The sequence below is a fragment of the Taurulus bubalis genome, assembly GCF_910589615.1.
Source record: "Taurulus bubalis genome assembly, chromosome: 11".
Taxonomy (NCBI): Eukaryota; Metazoa; Chordata; class Actinopteri; order Perciformes; family Cottidae; genus Taurulus; species Taurulus bubalis.
In genome coordinates, this window is record NC_136599.1 from 10,017,836 (window position 1) to 10,040,532 (window position 22,697).

The window sequence follows — 22,697 nt, forward strand, 5'->3', positions numbered from 1 at the left end:
CAGGAAGCACAGTCGACCCCCAGACTCAACCTTTGAGGGGAAATGCAGGGTGGGGGCCACGATAAGCTCTCAATTATCGAAGCTATCTGGGAACAATAGCCCACCAGTGTAGACAACGTAGTATTTACGCCCTGGTTTAACTACATTAAGGAAGGGACAACAGAGATCTGGTTGAACTCAATATCTCTTTGTAATTAGAAAGGCATGACATAATTTTTCTGATGCCTAATTCATCACAGGGTTTATTAAATTACTTTAATTAATGGCTAAGAACGTAATTAAGGGATAAGGTCAAGCAAGTTCACATATAGTTCAATATAATGTACTAAAAAAGTCAATTAGCTTTAGTTTTTTCTTCGCCTGGGGCTTTTTGCTCATCTTTACAGCCGTGATTGGAAAATAAACACTTTTGAATGTTCACTTGTTCTAATTATCAGATATGACAAATTAATTTGAATTGAATCCTCAGAGGTTTATGAAAAGACAGCGAAGGGAATCAGCTGCCAGAGATGTATTTGCTTTTATTGAGCTTCATTAGCTACAGTGTCCCAACAGATACATTAAGGCAATTTTCACATCCCAAGTCATTCATCGTTAAACAGCTGCTGCAAAGTTTAAAGTTTTATTCAAAATAAACACATAGCCAGTGGTGTATAGCTCAGTACATTTATCAAGTACTGTACTTAAGTACAATTTGTGGGTCTTTACTTTGAGTATTTTAATTGTATGCTACTTTAAACCTCTACTCTACGATACTACTACTAGATTTGACGAACAACAACATTTTTAAAATACGATTCTGTGCTATAGATTGAACTAAACAACAGTATAATTAGCTGTTAAAATGTGCTCCACCTTCAACAACTGTAACATTGAAATTCTGTGTACATAATATTCCAATAATATGATGTACATAATATAACTGTCTGAAAGGGACCAATCTAACCAACAAACACTTATATGTGGGAATGTAGGACTTTTACTTGTAACAGAACATTTTTACAGCATGGTATTGCTACTTTTACTGAATAAAAGATGTGAGTAATTCCACCACTGAGCATTTCCAAGCCATTTGTTCCCTTTATATGCAGCCTCACAACTTGGTATCTCTCCCTCATCCTGTCCTTGTTTCTCTCTTTCACACACAAAGCTAAATCCTCATTATTACAGGTTGTAAACACTCAGGGATCACAATTGGAGCGATGGGGGACTGGCAGTGGGGGTTTGGCAGTGGGAGCAGCGAGGGCTAGCAAGTCACAGGTGGTTCAGCTCGCGGTGGAATTTATCACAAGAGACGTTTTGACCTGCAGGGACCAGCAGCGCCACTCAAACTGTGAGAAAAACAAGCCCAGTGGTCATTATGTTTTTGTTTTTAGTTTGTAAACACTGTGACAGCCCCAGAGTCCTGTTGCCTCGGTACTGTGTGTGTTTGCTTGTGTGTCTTGCAGGGTCGCCATCATGTTCCTTAGTTATTTAAGCCTGCCTGCCCAGACGATACTGTGTCGATCACTTCACCCTTAAACCAAGCTGATGGCGTCTTTGTTGCGCTGCTTTTGTTTTTTTGTACCCTGATGACATGCGCCTCACACCGACCACTGCATCCATGACCTTCCCACATTGTAACCATCATCGATAGCTTACTTGAATCAATTTCACCTTTTTTTATTTCAAGTTTACATCTCCCTCATTTGAGAGAGGGAAAAGAAGCGGTGGCAGCATTAAAGTCAGATGGAGGGTGGGGTGTTGGGAAGAGCGATGTGGAAACAGAGGGATTAAGACACGAGAGGAGGAGGAGGGGACTGGAGCAGTCTTAGACTCTGGTTAGCCGTTGTGTTTCTTGGTGACTTGCTTTTCGTAGCATGTATGTGATGCAACATTTCTGTCCTATCACCTGGGGACAAATGTGATTCATTAAGTCCTCACACATTATTGCACACACACACACACACACACACACACACACACACACACACACACACACACACACACACACACACACACACACACACACACACACACACACACACACACATTAACACACATACCACACATTCATGCACTTAACAATGTTGGCCCTGCAAACACACATACTTTGAAACACATAGACAAACACACATTGTATATTACAGATTCATATGTATATGTGTGTATATATATGTACATACATTCTAGCGTGTTTGTGAGTGAACACACTTGAGAGACCGTGGAGGAGAAGAATCAGCCGAGGACGGAGACAAGTTGTATTCATCTTCTTCATGCTGGGCTGCTGCTGCTGCGTGTGTGTGGGTGTGTTAGTCCCCTTGGATGAGCACACACACGGCTGAGGATGCAGCTGGGAGCATGAGTTCTGACCGAGAGGAGTATGACATGGTCTGTCAGAAAGCTGTGACCCTAATTGTTGACCTTTGCCTGCACAATAGCTCACTGTTGGATCAAGACACCTGTAAGGATTACCTCTTCCTGCTGTCCAGCCACAGCTCTGACCGCAAAGAACTGGGTAAGGACTATAATTAACTCCTGATCTATATTGGGTGAAGGGAAGCAGCCTTCCTGTTGTGCTTTGTAAGAATCCATGCTTTTCCTTAGAAGAAGCTACTTTTAAAGGATTTTGTGTCGCTTTATATGCAAGTGCAAAAGCTGTAATCTGTTTTTTTGTCATGTAACATGTAGTTTTACCTCTTTTCTCTTTTGTTTACCATGTGCGATCATAGATGTTACTCAGACAGAGCTTCGACTGAGTCATTATTCCTTTTGTGACCCAAGGCAAAGGGGAACAAAAGGTATATAAAACAAACTCTTTATCCAGAGAGCAGAGCTCCTATATTGTTATTACAGTAGATAAGCCTTCAGGCTGACTAATGCCAGCTGATGCTGTCTTGACCACTAATGCTTACAACGAAAAGAGAAGAGAAACAAACAAACCTTTTTCGAAATGTATGTTGCTGTGCCTGGGTTAACAACATAAAGCAGTAATGCTGTGTGCCTAATCTGCCCTGCAAAGTTTCAACATCCTGAATTGGATTTTTGATTTATTCATGAGGGATGATTTACACATCTGTTGCACCCTCGTGCATCTGTTGCTTTGGCACTTGTAGTGGGCTTCAACCTCTTTAAAGGAATAATCCCTCTCTTGTTAATGAAGCAGCTCTAAGGGTTCTTGCAAGATTTAATTCTTTGTTGTGTGTATTCTAGTTGTGAAAAGGTGCTGTTAAATCAGGGAAATATTGGCGGAATTGTCTAGAAGCAGAGGACACTTGTAAATGTAGTGTTATATTGCACGTAACACTGTTCAAAACATGATCAAAAGGCGTGTGAAGAATTGTAGCGTTATAGATTTCGAAAAAGTAGGTGTCCCTGAGCTCTGAGTGTAAAGGGTTTATGAATAGCTGAGCTTAAACATAAAAAAAATGTCTGTGTACAGCTTTTAAAACAGCACTTTAGAATTACAATGCAGAATATCGGGACATTTGATTTCATACCAATAAAGTGATCTTTTGCATATTGGATATCTGTTACTGCAATCTTTAATAATTTGCTAATCCAGCTAATTATTTTTTTAATTTTGAAACACATTAGTTTCTTGAATTAATTTCAAGAAAGAGGAAATATCATTTGCGGTTGCTTTTTCAAGGATGGGTTCACAGCGTGCATGTCACACCAATCCTGACCAAATCCACTGTCAGCTCACATCATTCTCAGTGGAGGAATTGAACGTACATCACAGTGCCACTGGCATCCACCACTGAGCTGTGGGGACATTAAATGCCACTGCATGTTATGCAGCCATTGATGAAAATGATTTCTGCCACATGGAAGCTAAACAAGCTGCTTCCCATATCGTTGGAGGATGTGTAGGTTGGGGGTGGGGGGTTGTATGAAATGTCATCGTCTATATTTTTCTTTCCTATAATTACAATGTGGTTGTAGCACGCATGTTTAACACACACATATATATATATATATATATATATATATATATATATATACATATATATATATATATATATATATATATATATATATATATATATATATATATATATATATATAAATAAAGGTGCGAGATTGGAAGCATTTCTATTTCTACGGCTCTCAACATGGTGGTGGCCAGCTTGCGGCCCACAGCTAACGGTGCTAACTGTGCTAACAGCGCTACCTGTGCAAATAACAGCAAAAGTGCCTGCAGAGCCAACAGTATACCTAAAGGAGGAACCAAAGGGTTGGTGATACGTTTCGGTCAGGACGATGTTATCAGTGGAAACCGCTGAAGGAGAATTTAAAAATCACAACTAGAATTTTCCCACCCGGAAGGTACCGGTGCATTACATTTTGGGTCTGAGCCCAAGGATGATTAAGTAAAAGATCTAAATACTTTTTCCATCAATGACTATCACTCTCCTCTAATGTCATCTGTTTAACTTCTTTGCTGTAAATCTTTATTTTAATCTAAAAACGGTGTCCTGCTTTTATTACAGACATGTCTGAGTTAAGCAAAATGCCTCAACTAATTCAGGGACTGGCCTTGACGTTTTAACCCACGATGGGCGAGGGCTTATGGGAAGCGGTGTTTGTTAAAGGCAAATGCAGAAACAATAAATAAACTAGAGACCATTTTGCAATGGGATCACACCAACTGTGAATCGGGCTTGGGGCGTAAAGGGGAGGGACAATTGCCCCTTAATCCTCTTCCGGCACCCTAGATCAAACCACACCCACCTGAGTGACGACATACATCACTAACAGGATAGCTGCCCCGCAAAAATGTTCAAATTCTAGGTATATTTTTTATTATGTTTAATTTGCAAAGTGTGATGCATGTTTACCTTTTTTTATGACTCCAATAACTCACCTCAAGATACCATTTTCATATTTTACATATGTTCGTAACAAACACAACTATGCATTCTCATCCTACTTCAGTTGGTGTTTTTTTTGTCGAAATCAATAAACTATCAATTGTTGCTCCCGAGTATACAGTATGTGCATTTTCAAATCTATTTGTAATTATATATTTTTTCTTGTCTTCATCTCAGCTTTAAGAACAAGGTGAAATTATAAAATCAATAAGACCCCATTAAGTTTGTGATCATGCAGCTGTGTGCAGTTGAATACATCTGCAACTATCCAGCGCACAGCAGCAGAGACATTTTCTTTGAGTAAATATTCCCATGTGAACTCCCCGCTGTCGGCTGAGCATCCTGCACAAGTTTCAAATCGATTATGATAAAATAAGAATGAATAATTAGAAAGCCTGGGACATCAACTTCCTTGTCCTGATGCGGCTGCTGTGAGAAAACAAGCCATTGTCTTTATCGACCAATTTGTTGAAACTTGAGCTGGCTGATTGTATTTCAATGAAGGCCACGCAGGAAACACCTGCTGTGTGTGTGAAAGGCAACACAATACTTTTTCAGGGAGATAATAGGAGCTGGGCTCAGCGTCTCACACTCCTCTGAGCTAACATTTCCCACTGATCAGCCGCCTGTCTAAGATATCGATATTCACTCCCGAGGGCTGATACAAGTAACAAAACATATCCCTTAAGCCTGTGTAGCTCGTGAATTGCTGGATGCACTTATAACCCCCCTTCCACCCTCTCCTCTCAACAAAACACAGCACTCGCCCTCATTATAAATTCCTCTTTCATTATCAGCTGCAGCTTCAGGTGTGTGGGCTTTGAATTGATGAGGCTTATTTTTGATCACGTTGTTTCACGCACGTCCATCTCATCTTGAGGTTTATTAAACAAGACCCTGGCTGGCAGATGACATTAGCATCAGTAGATCATTCATTTAGTTCCCACTAGTATCCACTCTCTCTATGGCCATGGTATTTGCAGGGACGGATGCTGCATTGCAGGTTCAATCCAAAACAGAAAAACAAGAACATCAAATTAACTGCACTGTGGAGATTAGAACCCCATTCAAACTGCTGTGCTTTTCAATAATTAATACCTACTGTCTCCTGTCTCTGTATTTTATTCACACAACATTTCACTGTGGACCGCAAAAGAACAGTGGAGACACTATTCCTGTTGTGGAAGATAACGCTCAGAAAAATGTCTGCCATGAAAAGACCAAATGCCAAGCCTCAAAGGCTTGTGTTATTAATACTATAATTATTACAATAATGAAACACATGTTGGTATTTTTGCATCTTATGGCATTCACTTAAGCAAGGTGGGCAGGGACATAGATCCAATATGCAGAATTAGGAAGGTTTATGTATTTATCCAGCAGTCATGCATTCTTTGCACCTTAACACAAGTGTGAGGGTATAAAATGATCTATCACAGGTGTTTCAAATCAAACGGATACAGTAGAGTAGGGTCAGTGAGCCAGTTCAGTATGAGGATAATGACCAGCAAAGTGGAACACATTTTTCATTAAAGTTAATGCGCTAAAGACAAAAGTCAAACAGTGGCTTGAATACCAATCGGCTCTTCTGTAAGCAGGCTGTGGACAGCATTACAAACAGGAACACCTTCATCTCTCTTTCTCTGAGGGCTTCTCTGGTGTTTCCTCCCCCCACAGTTTCATTTTGAAGCTCAACAGAAACTGGCATGTCCCCGAAGGTGCTAATTTCAAGCAATGTTATCTGCTCCCCAGTAGAACAGCTGTGGAACTATCCTGAATGTAAATCCATCTCCATGAATAAATAATAAAAATCCTTCGTCCTCAAGACTATAATAGTGCAGACAATGCCACGCTGCGTTGTAGCTTTGCGTCAGTGTTTCACAGAACAGTGTTCTCTCTGCATGGCTTTTTTTTTTTTTTATCGGTGTCATTAATGACAAAAGTATTAGGAGGATGAGTAATGTAGAAACCTGCTGCGTGTTATCCAGGCCAGCGCACTGGGCAAGGGCTCTGTTGCGCTATTGAGCAGTAACATTGCTTTATTGATTAAAGAGTCAGGCCCCAAGCAAGCAGAGTGGTGAGAGACACAACAAAGCATGAGAATTGTGTTGATGTTGCCTGGAGCACAACATTATGCTACATCCCCCCTCAGTTGCATATTTGCGGTTGACAAACAGATTTAATAAAATTATGGTAATCTTTTTAAACCAAGTGACCTTGATTTCAGACAGTTTCAGATCTTTGATGATAGCAGGCTACTTATTTCTTCCGAGTAAATGACATAGTATAAAATGGGTGATAGTCCGCCCACATTGGACAGGGTGGGAGTGCCGTTCGTGTCCCGTATGAAAATAAAGTCAAAGTTGTCACGTGACTCGTAAGTCATTCATTTGGAATCAAACAATATTAAGTTACAATACATGTAATACATCAATTTATGATATTTTGTAATATGTGAACTACCGCCAAGCTGAGCTATTTGAAAACGAGAACTCTGTGAAGAGATCATAAATATGCACTGTTGGCGACATGCATAATATCGTAGCTAAAAGACTGAGACAACAACGTCCCAGGGAAAAAAAGTCCAATAAAAATCCAAGAAGAAGCAGGGCCGAGCTGCTACTGTGATCTAACAGCTTCACACGCTGGAACAATACTACACAGTGGATGTGCAAGTAGTGCACAAAGCCTGTTAACATGAACTGTAAAGCCCCAAAGTATAACTTGCTTGTTGGCTTTGGGGGTGAATCTGGGTTAGATTAGGACTGCAAGCTAGTTAGCCAGACATGCTAACGTTTGCAGTACGTAAAACGCAAGTTATATAAAGAGTTTTCTCTTGAGCAAACGTGTAAAAATGGATTATACAAATACCCCTCGTACAGCCCAAGCACACGCCACAGAGTACTACAGCCCTACTGTATTTTGGGATGGTCTAATTTTTGAGTGGAGAAACGAAAGCGGTTCTTAGGCTTTGGTTTTGCCTCATTTGACTTCCTCGTGTCACTGATGTCAAGCTCTTCTCATTTCCCTCTTTCCTAATGAAGCCTCTTGTACTTTCTCCTGTCGCAGAGTTTCACTGGTTGGTGTCGGTTCAAGTTGCTGTTTTGTCATAATGGCTGCTGAGCTGTCTGTCACAGTGAAAGGTTTCGGGCCTCCGGGGGCCGGCGCTCCTGTCACGCTCACAGGGTTGATGGTGTAGAATCACATGTGAGGCCCGCACACTTCATCACACACATTATTGTGCAGTTTTAGAGGGTGATATCGCTAAATGGTTGAACACTAAAAACTAAATGAGAACAAAGATCTATAAATAGATAACAAACACTGGCTTGGAACTGCAAATTGGACTGATACTTTAGTGAAATATTTTTTGTTTACCTTAAGGCCTTTACACAAACGAAAAAACAACACGAAAATGCTTCTACACGTGCGCCACAACAGCTTTACACAGTGAGGTTATATGAGTGTTGTGCTTACAGGTTGCTACACTACCCCCAAGTGGTAAACAAATAAATAATCTATCAACGCGGCTCTAAATCTGATTTTAAATGTGTCGGATTAATGAGATTTGTAATAATAGGTGCACGGTTAGCAAGTTTTAAGTAATTACCCGTTTCAAGTTAAAATGGGCCTAAATACTTTTTTCTAAGACGCTATGTTGTGTATTTTTACTCAGAACATACAAAGTGCAGCATCAAAAGAGCGGCTCCATATCCAATACTGTGTCAATGTTGTGTTCACAGCTTGTTGTGCTGCCAAGTGGCAATAAATCCATTAATGCTGCTATGAAAAACAAAGAAGCTGAATCTGCTTTCCCAACCTCATCTGTTACACAATGTAACACAATGTAACAGACATTAAAATGTAAACAAGAATACAGGAACCTTTTGCCTGTACAATCTTAAACAATCCGCCGTAAGAGCCCCGTAATAATTGAAGGGTCCTGCGTCAGAGGTGTTTAATCAACTTTATGAAAAACATTACATTATTTTGCAAGCTGTAGTTTGTGGTGTTGTATGATACTAAAAGGTGTTTATGGTGTTTTAATCCACTGTGAGTTGTTTAACCTGTACAAAGATGTTAAAGAAATCACTCTAAAAAGGAAATGTTTGTCAAAATAGTTGAAACTGTAAACTATGTGAATGAATAAATGAATGAAGTCTCTATTTCTTATAATATAACTGAAACAGTCCATCATTGGTTTCCATGCAAGAAATATCCCCATTTAGTTTGATTGTGAGGAAAGCATTAGGTGCATTGTTGCTTTTTATATGACAAAGATGACTCTTTAAACACTAATCAAATACTTTCTTATTGTTGCTTATACGCAGTGTTTTTTCTTCAGCTGAGATGCTTTGGTTGCTATGATACGGAATATCCGCAGAAGTAAAAATGCTGGCACAAGGCAGTCCTCAGTATCCTCGCTCTGGATGAGGGGAAGGTTGAAGCATGTGGGGAAAGAAGATGGACCCCGCCGCTGTATGAGGGTTCACTTCTCCTCCATTGTTGTCGTTCAGCACTCGTTGCCTACATGTAGGATGTGACGGTCGGTGTTGGTGGTATTTGTCCCGGTTAAAAGCTGACAATGAAAATCGCAGCCTATTGCCAAAAGTTTTAACATTTTTCAACACCTGGCAACCCCCCCAAAAAAAACAGCAAATATGCAGCGCTCAGCGGAGGATAGGCACTCAGCGCCTCTTTACGCTGCTGCCGATTGTGGCACAGTGAATACATGCAAAGAAATCCTAAAAGAAAAAAAGTGATGAGAAGTTGTGGCGCTTGCTTGCCATAAACTGCGGTTGGCTCGTCAAAAGTGGTATGGTGGACAAAATGGACCAGATATGTCAAAATAAGGAAATTGGCAGGTGACTCGCCCTCCCTAACCTCACGGGTTTCTGGAATTTGTTGGCTCTAGAAGCTTAGTATCTCCTAAAAAGATAAGCACTATGTTTCATCAAGATGCAACCCCATATGCAAGTTTATAACTAAGTTAGAGAAACTTTGTGAATAGAATTCTTTGAATATATTGTTTTGTAACATATCCGTATGTTGGCTTGAATTTATGGTTGACACGATTGACTGACGATCCCTTTGAAAGTGTTGTATGGTTGTTTTGATTGCTTTGTTTTCTTATTTTTACTCATTTACTTGCTTACATTTTTTATTTGTTTCTTTTTATGACCTACTTGGCCAGATGCATGGTTAATTTCTTATATTCTTTCGTATTTTTGAAGGTTGTATTTCTGTTAAATTGTAAAAATACCTAAATAAAATATCAAGTGTTATGGTGACAGCCCTGCATAATAGGGCTGTCACCATACCGCTTTATATCCACATAAAATATAATCTAGTATATGTGGATATACTATTTATCCACATAGTACTGCAAACAACAGAAAACAAGTACACACAGTACACACAGGGGCACAAAACACACAGGGGCACAAAACAAAAGTTTGGTGGGGAAAACCTAGAAGTTATTGTAGTATAACATATTTACAATTACTGTATACCACCAAAACTAGGGCTTTTTGGAAAGTTTTACAGAAAATATACTGTATGTTCAGGGTTACTCACCAATGCTGGAAGCTCAAATCTTGACAATGTGCATATCAGGGACTTAGGATAAAAACTAGCTTACTGCAGAGGCAATTTAGTTAACTATAATGTTCTTTAGATTGTCTGAAGCCCAATAAAAAATGAATGCTTTTACTAAAAGCAGTTATTCATTACTTTATAGGTTCAGCCGAATGTTCACAAGTACTGTACCGCATTTACAAAAATAGTTTAATTAAAATGTCCTCCTTGTACCCCATAGTTTCCTTCTGCCGTGTCTTAGTGGTATCCAATTCCTAAAATTAAATTACACTGTAAATCGCGGGGTGTGTTAAAAGCGTTAACATATCTTTTTCTCCTGAGCCGAATAAATTCTTCCAGCGAAGATTACAGAAATCACATTATATAAATGAAATTTCCATAATTTCATGATTACACCATATATATGCACATGCATCAATGTCCTTTAAGTGGAGTGACATTGTGAAAAGACTTGACATGTGTGAGAATAACACACATGAGGTTCAGTCTAAAGAAGGGTGTGAGGCTCTTCATCTGGTGCCTCTGGGTGAAGGATGCAAGATATTTTCTTTCTACTATAACTGTAACTAGCCACAGGCTTTGACAAGATAATGAGGAGGAGTTCTACTTAAAATGGTATCCACTAATTAGATAGAGACGTTGTTGCACGCATGAAAGGCTAAATGAAATACAAATACCAATGCTTAAGGGGCAAACCAAGGGTGTAATGTGTATGCAGCGCTGCATCGTTTTATAATATGATGCCAAGATAGTACTAAATTCTGCCGTCATTTGTTATGACAATGATTGAAGATGTTTTTCTTTACTTTTTTTGTTCAGCCAAAGGGGACAGTCACCACTTTATATATAAATAGCCCATTATATAATGTGTAGAATACCTTATTTAGGTTGTAGACAGTATGCTTTTGATTCTGCCTGTGTTCGTTAGCAGCTGGAAAATGTGTTAGTCACACTGCACCTAGAACATATGGTGCCTTGGGCCCTCCATCGGTTCAGAGTATATTGCTCCCATTTCCTGGAATCTCTTGCTGCTTCCTATATTTTGTGTTTTCACTTATACTGCCATTAACAATCCCCCGGGGAAACATGACCCACAAGAAGTACAATCAGGGTCCATGGGAGATGGGGGAAGGACAAACTGAATAACAGTCTCATGACAAAAGACCAGGAGGCGTAGAAAAAGTGTGGCCTTGCATGTCAATATGGGTGTCGGTTTTGTGTGCAGTTGGCCGATCAAGAGGCTTTTGAACAACATGGTGATCATGTTTCATTAAAACTTTGGCAGAATTCGAACTCAACTGGAAAAAAAGAGGTTTGCAATTTGAGGTTTGCTGTGACATTTTATCCTCTGATTATATTAGCGCCCTCTGCAAAGTAGCTGCTGTCTGGTCTGGAATGATGTTACCTAAGCTGACAAGAATTGATGCAATGACCTTACAGATTGTCACCAGCGAAAAATTGCTCCACGGTTTCACCGTGCAACATTGCAGATGTGGAAACAGTCAAGTGTCTCTGTTGCAACTCTTGTAATTACTAATATTGCATCAGTGGAACAACACCAGAGTGTGGCACAGAAGATCAGATAAGGACTTATCTATTCTTGGAAGAAAATGCACAGAAAAAAGCTTCCTTTCCGTAATATAGAGTTAAACAGATTGAGATTTTGGCTATCAGTAGTTCTAATCACCTCTTACACACTCTGGGGGTCATGTTGCATTATTCATCAACAGACGCGTCCTTTAAATTTGCATATTTCATTTATCTGTTAGATGCAGTAATAAATATCCAGAAATAGATTCTCTTCTGAGACTAAATCACTTAAAATGCATTCATTCGGAGGAGGGAAAGGTGCAAGTTTTACCCAGAAGGAAATAATGTGACAAGAAACAAAAGTGGAACTTTTTCTGAAACATATGAATAATTCTATCAGATTAGAAAACAGGTGAGTTCCAGCTTGTGGGTTTCATTACTACCAGTCTGTCTGTGGACTGATTTTGTAGCACTGCTGAAATGCTTTCCCAAAACTTGACAGGTGTATATTCAAGATCAAAATGAAGGCCAAACTAGGAGCTATTTTGGCCACCTCTGGTACTGGAAGAAAAAGTGCCCCCTTTTCCCTCATAGACAATGTAAAAAAAAACTAAAGGCGCCTATAAAAGTAAATAAACACACACACACAAACAAGGTGCATTTTGGCAGAGAATCGTAAAATTGGGGAGCTACCCGTGTGCACCACTTACAAAGCTTATTGTAACTAATTCAGGTCGACATTGCTGTATAACTGAAATTACTGAGTGTGTTCACTGATTTGATGACTCACCCATTCCTGCACCACTATGTTTAATCAGTCACTGTTCAATGTTTTACTGGGTACATTTGTAATTAATTTCAGCTGAATTAAGAAAATTAAATCACATATGGACGAAGAAAGTTTCCAATAATAATGAATATGCATTCATATATATATATATATATATATATATATATATATATATATATATATATATATATATATATATATATATATATACACATACCAAATACCAACTGCTTTACAACTGAACCAACTAAAGTAGCTTGTACTATTTTCCAATAATTAATACCAAACTACATTGTTATTTCCAGGAATGTTTCCAGAAGTTATCAGGTCTTAATTACAGAATAGCGTTCTAATTGTTTCCATGTGAAGAACATATTATGATTTTAATACTAATCATTTTAATTTACATGACAAGTATAGCTGTTGGTTTATCAGTGTTGTAAATGCCTGTGGTTAATTCTTCCCTGTGTAGCATTAATACTATAACAGGTGAAACGTGTTGGGAGAGTGACAGGACCGAGTCACCTCAATTTACAAGATATCAGTAGCAACCTGGGGGTCACTTATGGAAATTCCTCTATGTAAATAAGTTTTACAAATGATAATTCATACCCAGGTAGAGCTTAGCCCCACTCTTTGAAAAGCTAATCCCTAGCCAAGCGTGTAATTAAGAACAGAGTCTGGTATGCTGGGAATGCAATACATGCGTGTGACATGACAGGGAACCAGCAGACTGTTTCAACGGTGTGCAAAATTAATCACCTGTCACTGGCTGTTACTGACCAAACAGTCGCTAATACATCCCCTGAGCCAGGTATGGATGAAGATAGAGAAGAGGATGATAGAGAGGCAAAGGCCCGCCCCTTTCTGGAGGACCACTATGGGACTTTATTTTGGTATAAATATGTATATAGACATTGGAGAGGGACAAACAATGTTTTAATCATGTTTGAATTGTGCCATGAATTACACATTTGATGAAAGTCTCGTCTTTGTTGTTTTCAACGGTCACCATAATGATCATGATTGATTACAAATATTTGTAATATGTGTAGTTCATTGAACAACAGTATTACATTATTTTATTTTTTTAAATGTTGACTACTGTTGTTTATTCTGAAGAAAGGTTCCATGGGGGAAATTATGAACGAAGCATATTCATGAAATGACAACAAAAGTTCTTCCCATGCGCAGGAAGTTGTATCTGCATGAGAATGCAACAAACCGTGGATCTGCATTTTAAAATGTTTCACTAAAGCCGGAGGGAGTAGTGGAGGTCCGTAGCCTCAGGCATAAAAGATGCTTTACAGCGGTGGATCCATATTATATCACTGTATTATCATAACATGATCATCACTCCATTGCAGCAGAAATAGCACACGTACCTAAAGGGTTTGTCTCTGAGAAACTACTTTAGTCAGCAATCTGTGCTACATTATCAGATCTACCGGTCTATGGTTGTTCATCGATGCAACCGCAGTCATGCTGAAAGAAATAAGGTTAAAACGTTATTTTGACATGGCAATGTAACAATGTTTTGGTTAATTTCTTACATTTAATTTATATTATTATAATAATGTATCAAATGACAATGTGAAAACAACATGTTAGGAATACCAATTTAAAAAAGGGATGCTATGTCAATGTGGAGTTAATAAAAAGTTATTTTCCAACCAAATAATAAGTTTGCACTCATCTCATTTTTACTTTTTCGTGCCTGGCCATAACAGTGCAATCCAATATAATAATATCTACTATTTGTCACAAGACATCCACACTATGCTGTCTAAAGTGACTTCATATTATAATATCCTTGATATCCTGTCCTTAATGGTACAAAATAGCTGTATTTTGAGAAGTTTACTAACATGCCTTTAATGGATTTTGAGCTCTGTTTTTAAAGCAGTATTACCTTTTTTGGAAACAAGGTAATATAATATGTCAATGTTTTGTTTACAAAGTTTATATGGCAAGCAGTTGCATGTCTGTACATCCAGCTTACACAGAGAAATAAGAGCTTTTATTATTTTTGGCCTCCTGTCAATGTAAGTCCAATATTCTCTCTTCTTTTACTTCTACTTCTTCTTTTACTGTATGCTCTCCACTATCTCCTCCCATGTGCCATGTCAACTATTCTTGGTAGAGATAGAAGCAGGTTATACATGAGTGTTTACCCATTAATATACAGCTGACCATGATTGAAACCTCTTTCAAGGACACACTTCACTCACAACCCTCATGGTGAGAGGCTCCACATAGTAATGGCTCTCCAATACCTTATAGAATGCAAAGATTACACATTTGACAGGAAGGTGCAGTACCGGTGGCATTTGGCCACAACTGAAGTGAAAATGTGTCAGTATTGGAGAGCATGCTCTGCATTTAGAGTGGAGCAGGTCAGTCTGAGAGAGGAAATGGAAACACTCTCCCAGGACTGATCAAACCTCTCAAAAGAGAAGTCCTATAATAACCAACTTGATCAAGCACTGATACATATGTATGTATGTATGTATGTATGTATATGTAGCTCAGCAAAGAGTTGCTGTCATTTATAATATAGGATCAGTACTGAAATAATACCTATCTAGCCGGGTATCCAAATATAGCACAAATTTTAAACAAAACTTTTGAAAATCTGAAAAAGAAAGCAGGTCACTAGGATAGTTGACCCATTACACCCGGCTCACTTTCCCTGCAGACATTTTGTCTCCAGCAAGGCCAGGACCACCAGACACCTAAAGCCATCACTCTCCTCAACAGCCCATCCTAGTTTCCTCCTTCACCCCGACACGCATCACTACCTCACGCCCAGCTTACCCTCATTTCAACGCACACACGCACACCCCCTATGAACTGTGCAGCACGAGCAAAGTAGCTTTATTCAGCATGCTTGTTATTCTAAAACAGTAGATGTAGCATAGCGTTCTTTAACTCTTTTACCTTTCTGGGTTTTACTGCTCTCGCTCTCTCTAATTCTGATTCTTGTTATGAAAAAAACACAAATGTTGAATAAATGTAATAAAAAAGAGGAAAATGTGATGTAATATTGCATTTATGTTTGTTTGCTGTATTCACTTGAGGAAGGTTACAGTCTCTTCATTGCTCTGCACAAAGTGTTTCCATGTTCTGCTGCTTTCTACTTTACTACATTTCTGAGCCAAATACTGTATTGTTCTTTCGACCCCATTCATATGAACTAAACTTTAGTTACTTTGCATATTCAGAGTCAATCAAATTATGATACATCAATAAAAGTTTGAGATAAAACTATATTAATACCGGGGAATTTCATTAGCCGGCAGCATATAAAGTAATTAAAATGTGTTCCACCTTTACCAGCTACAACATTAAAATGTACCTTCAGTAATGTACACATCAATCTATCAATAATTCTAATGAGTACTTTTAATATTTCTAAGTATACTTTGATAGTTTTGTACTTTTTCCTGAAGTAAAATGTTGAACGCAGGACGTTTTTTACACTGTTATACTGCTACTTTTACTTAAAGGAACAGTGTGTAGCCTTATGGGGATCTTTTAGCAGAAATGCAATATAACAATAAGTATGTTTTATTTACGTTTTTGTTACCTTAGAATGAACCGCTTGTATTTACTTACTGACTGGATATACTGCCATGTTTTTACAGTAGTTCAGAACGGACAAACCAAAACCGAGCTCTGAATAGTGCTATTTGCGTTTTCGCGTCAGGCATCCTATTCCATATATGCTCTTCACACTGGAGAAGTTTCAGTTGGTTACAATCTGCAACCTCAACGCTGGATGTTGCCAAATACTACACACTGCATCTTGAAGTAAAAATAACTGAGTACTTCTTCTACCATTCTTCACTTGTCATTGTTAATATGTCTTTGTTTACAACTTCTATTTGATCACAGCAAACCATCACGAGAAGACCAATATATGCTGGGCTAACACATATGAAACCAGAGTATCTCGAAAAGTAATAAATACAATGATGTGGTGCCAGAGAGAAAGGGCATTGAGCCCATGGCCATATCTGTTCCTTCATTAAAGCAGCAGAAGAGAACCTCCATTCCCTGATGCTTTCACGCCTGCACCTCTCGAGTCTCTCCTTTAACCTTCTTCCCATCCTTTCCAACTTAACGCACAGTTCCTGGTCAGCCTTGCTGATTCATGGGAGGATTTCAGGGGGCTGCAATAAATCTTCTCTGGTGAATACCCGAGCGAATTCTGATTTTTATTCTCCAAGCATTAGTCCCAGGGAACACAGTCCTCCAGCTTGAGCTCAGCTCCCTTTGAACTCTACTTACATTTTCTCGCTGGGCTAACGGCCAGAAGCAGATCCAATGTGTTGTTGAGGCCTAAGAGGACAGGAGGCTCCTGCGGCATGGTTCATTAGAAAGATGAATAGAACACAGACAACACACCTGGAACATGAAACTAAATTGCCCCTGGCAGATCCCCTATGTCATGTCATATGGCATGTGGCTCTTTAGCCCGTCTGTTGCGGGTCCCTGAGGCTTTGACAAAAAAAAAAAAAAAAAAGACGTTTTTATTTTCTTCTTCTTTTTTTTTTGCCCAGTGGAAAATCTTTCAAAGGGAACTTCTCTTATCTTGGCGTTTGAGGTGATATTGAGTCACTGAAAATAAAAATAAATGTTTAAATATTTCTTTAACTAAAATGTGCATCACATCCTGTCACGTCTCTGTCAAGCAGCTTCCCCTGCAGGTGCTACTAGTGATTCACAGAGCTCCGCCCTCGCTAAACTATCAACAGAGAAAAGGTAGTTTAATTCTGCGTGGACGTATTAATTAGCTTTCACTGCCAACGATGCTGCTGACCTGTATGCTTGATTTGTGGCGAGGAGTTAGCAAACAACAAAACATTTAATGTTGAAAGACTCTTCCAGAACAAGCACACAGCATCTGATGAACAGTATCAAGCTGCAGAAGAGCGATTTATCAACTGCTGCAGCAAACTGAGCAAAGTAGATATACTTTCAGGAAGTGGATCAAGTCTCCAAACTCCACTCCTGCTGCTGGTTCTGTGTCAGCTCATGAGACAGCGAGGCGTCCGCTAGTAAAGACGGATCCGTCCTCCTCCGTTTGCGGTGATCTAAAAGTCCGTAGTGTGGAGGCTCAGTGTAAACGTAGCAAAAGATATGCGTTTCAAATGTAAACCTCACGTGAGGATGACAGGTATCAAACCTGCTTGTAGTTACAGGATGAACACTCTACCACATGAGCCACATATGTAGACAAGACTCAAGGTCTGCTTAGTTGTGTATTTAATGGACCTTAATTTAGCTAGCACATGACTATTTTTCTCCTCTTCATAAGAGTTTGATAGTTATAAACAGGTAAAATAGCAATACAATGTCAACAATTGTCTTTATTCTTGTTCTATAATTTCATAAATACAACAAACTATAGTTTGTTGTACATATAATATAACTATATATACAACTTCCTAAGCTTTGATATCAAATAGCTTTTGTGGCTCCAGACACTTTTTTTTGGTGGAAAAAAAAGGGCAAAATGGCTCTTTGGATAGAAAAGGTTGCTGACCCCTGACCTATGTGTACTAAGTATTGTACATAGTTATGGTCATGTATAGCGAAAGAGTTGAGTACAATTATGAAAAGTTGTTATTGGGACTACCATCCAAAGCAGGAGTCTTGGACTCATGAAGATCTGAGTTGCCAAGTTAACTTATTTTCCCAGCAAGAAAATGTATACTAAATAATTAAATCCAAGAAAAAAATTCCCATAGTTAATGCATAAAGAAATCGTCATAGTACTTACCATGAAATATATAGGAAAATGAGAGCAGCTTCATATGGCAGCCACGGATAAGTACTGATAAGTCTGTTTTTCCAAGAAGAGAAGAGCCAATTTGAGTGTTTTTAACATTCCTGACCATTTTTACTGCCATTTTTGCATCACCGTATATTTTATTTTGAAGAGGTAAAACCGAATTCATAGTAATTTACATATTTATGTTATTTAAAACATGTTACATTGTTTATGAATGAGACCAACTTAACACATTTAGGTAGTTAACAGGCTCTTATTTGTTTCCCTCTCATTAATAAAAACAAATGTTTGGGTATGCTACAGTTATCAGAACAAAACGAACATTCAGTCTCTCATGTGGCTCAAAAGGTGTACGGCAGATATACATGTTGAATAAAAGTATGTGGAAGAAATTCACTTGTGGGTCTCAAGCCATTCTTTGGGAGTGACTGATCTTAGTGGCTCAGTTCACAGAGGAAGTGACACAATGGACTGGAAAGCTCCAGAGGCCCGTTAACAATTCACTTCTTGAATGGTTTGCATATCAACAATAGTGTGTTTGGAACATGTTATGTGTGTAAAATGTGCCTTTCTATGATTAATGCGTGTGGTAATGAGTGACCGTAAAGGCATCATTACAACTCCCACCACCCCTATTCCATTAATTAATACAGGTTTTCATTATTTCCCTTTTTTTTAATTTACTCATAGTTATGCCCATCTGATTACTATTTTAGCAAGCTCCGGCCTGTTACGAAATAATGGTGTTATTAATCATTTGAAAAAACAATAAAACTTCATTATCACAATATAAAGAAGATGTCTATCTTATATAAGGAAGATGAACTGTGCTGAGTGCACCCCTGGTGAAGATTCACTCTGTTGAAGTTATGTTTGTATTCAGGCCACCGCTTCCTCCACACTCACTGGCCGCAAGAGACCATGTCAATGTCTGTGAACAAGCATCCTAAAAGAAGGGTTGTTTACCCACGTAAAACTACTTTTGAGATTCAAAACAAGTAAATAAAGTTGGCCCTTCAAAACAAAGTAAAGAACCATCAAGTTGTCAAAATCTGACAAGCAGTGTTATAATTATACCCATGCAAATCTAGTTGTATTTGTACAGCACTTAATAGTACTGAAAGAGGGATCGATGTAAATAAGTTTGTGAATAAGGATTAAGGGCTCTAGTTTCAATTCCACAAGACACAAAACACAGACAAGGCTGTACAAGCACACGTGAAGCGCCGACTGATTTTTTTCGAGCATTTTTGGTAAAAAACGTCAACTTAATTGGATTAGGGATACACTTTTAGTAAGTGAGGTAGGACCAATCAGATCTCTTCTTTCTGCAGCCCTTTAAAAAAGCATCCTGTGATATGGCACGCTGACATTTTCATGATGAAGACAGCGATAAGGACTGAATAAGCCACAAAAGCTTCCCCCAAGAGTATATTTAGGCTATTGTGTGTCATTGTGCAAGAGGTAAGGGCTTGTAGTGGGTGAAAATCTTAAATTAAACCAGAATGAGAGCTGAAATGGTGCTTCTGTTCTACGGAAAACCATCAACTATTGTGTGCACAAGAAATGTAAATGTACTTGAAGGCCAACAACTAAGAAATCAAATAAAAGCCCCTGTGCGGGAAGTTACACAAAATGTGTTCTTTTTATTAAATCAAAGCTCACCAGGAGATCACAGACCATTTAGTAACAGTAGATTCAGTAGAATGAGAAAATAAAGAATAAAACCAGATTTAAATTATAAAAAGCTGTTGTCAGTCAGGTGATTAGTGGCAACGACTGTTTTAAACTGTTTTGAATAAAAAAGGGAAGTTTAAACGGATGGATTCGTGGAGAATTAAGCTTCCTGGACTCCAACTGGAGTACAGGAAACTAATTAACTAACTAACAAACTAATTAAGACTGAACATTATAACACGTTTGTGTCCTAGACGTAAACTGAATGTTCTTTGCAGGGATACGTCAGAGCATGCAGGTTTAGGTTTGGAGTTGAGTACTGACCTAGAAAGCGTTTCAAGAAAAACCTCCAAAGAAACATCATGGGACTAGAGATCAAAGATGGGTAAACTCAGCGGTTGAATACGGGAGAGCCACCAGGGATTTAGCATCCCAAAAAGAGACCAGAGCTCCCTCAGAAGCAAGAAAAGCTAGAGCTGAGGTGAGTCTGAGATTAGCATTTATAATGCAAAAAGGAATTCTATGAGAAATATTTGTTGAATGAGGGAAGACTATACTTTACTTCCCCATCAGGCCCCTTTGTGCTGCAGGTTTGTCCTTCATGTCAGCATCAAAAACAAGATTTTAAAACGGATTAGATGTAGAAAACCCTGCTGAGGCGGGTTTTTTCCACGCAATTACAAATAAGTTACAAAACAAATTAATTCTGAAACCAGAAACAAGCCTAAAGTTCTTACCAAGTGGTGACAATGGTGACATAAACAATTGGTAGTGGAACACTGCCCTGCATTATTTCTTCCTGATGACTTAAGGCAGTGTTTATTACTGGATAAGATGGAATCAGACATACTTGTGTTGAGAGATAATGCCCCAACATTTCCCTTCATTGTAAGGGTATCTCTTCATCTTTTAATCTGCTATGTTCTCTAATTTCACTCAGTTTCAGTCAGTCAGTTGGTAAGAACTGGTACTAAAGAAACTGTGCTTTGTTGTAAATACAGAATGAATGTTCTTGCAATGCATAACGACCTGGCTTGGTTGTGGGTTTAAAACAAATTACTCAATTCATTATGTGAATTTATTAGAAATATCTCTCTTACAAAGACTCCCTTTATTGTATATGATAATGTATCTTTCAAATTAGAGAGTCAAACATATCTTCATGTTATGGCAGGAAATTAACCAAAAGAAATCACAAACGTAATCAAACAAACGGACATTTTACTAGTTGTATCACACAAGAAAACATTTGATTCAAAAATCTTAAAACAGCATTTTTTAACTAGAGATGTTGGAAAATTGTCAAATCTAGTTTGACTTTAAGTTTTGAACACAATAAGAAATTATCCTTTATTAATCCCCTTGGGGAAATTCTTCTCTGCATTTGACCCATCCTTGGTTGGGGGGCGGTGGGCTGCCCTGTGTGGCGCCCGGGGAGCAGCTGGGGGTTCAGTGTCTTGCTCAGGGACGCTTCGACATGTGAGCTATGGGGGGACTGAGGATCGAGCCGGCTGCCTTGTGGTTACTGGACGAACACTCATACCCCTGAGCTACAGCCGCCCCCAAAATACAAATGTAAGATGGATCATGTTCATGGGTCTGGTGGCTAATGGGGGATCCATTTCTGCATATAGATCCCCTAAATGACACACTGGACCTTTAATAAGTACATACTGAATCAAAATGTAAAAGTTGAACACAGACGCATCAGTGTAAGTAGCATTTAACTGAACTACTTTCTGTTAAATAGTCTAGCCTGGTGGTTTCTAAAGAGTCACAAGATACATCTGAAAGTTTGTGAGTTGATTACAGGAACAGGGTGTAATATTTAGGAGAACAAATTAGCAGAAATTGAAGATAATATGCAAAACTACATTTTCATTTGTATACAACGACCTGAATCTATTTACAGTTATGTGTTATTTAGTTTAGAAAAAGCCATTTATAGCTACAAAGGGAGCAGATTGTCTGCAATCTAGGGATGGCTTCAGATGCTAAATTAATAAAGATCATAGTATTGATAAGGTACGACGTTATTGGTGCTTGTTATTCATACTTTCTCAGGTTTTGGTGTAATTTAATATCACGCTGCAGCATTTCCACTGCTTTCTCTGCCAGGCTTGGCTCCACACACACACACACACACACACACACACACACACACACACACACACACACACACACACACACACACACACACACACACACACACACACACACACACACACACACACACACACACACACACGATTGATACTGGTACTGCAATAAAATATTTGCGAGGAAAAAGCCAATACTTCTACAATACATCTGTTCAACAAGCATTAACATTCTCTGCTGGCTGAGACAAAGAAGACAGGATGATAGAGGACAAGATAAATAACATACTGTCTGATATCTGTGTTCTTCCATTATTAATTTTTAGCATTTATAAACTTCACTTTGA

General features: G+C 38.6%; 1 protein-coding gene across 1 annotated transcript in view; it reads left to right on the forward strand.

Annotated features, from left to right (window-relative positions):
- Positions 1-2,304: 2,304 nt before the first annotated feature.
- Positions 2,305-22,697, forward strand: part of syt6a (synaptotagmin VIa) — a gene marked incomplete at both ends in the record, with an annotated part of 53,419 nt that continues 33,026 nt past the window's right edge. The window contains one exon of the mRNA XM_079225976.1: positions 2,305-2,497. Within this exon, the coding sequence (XP_079082102.1) occupies positions 2,305-2,497 (193 nt within the window). The remainder of the gene's footprint in view (positions 2,498-22,697) is intronic.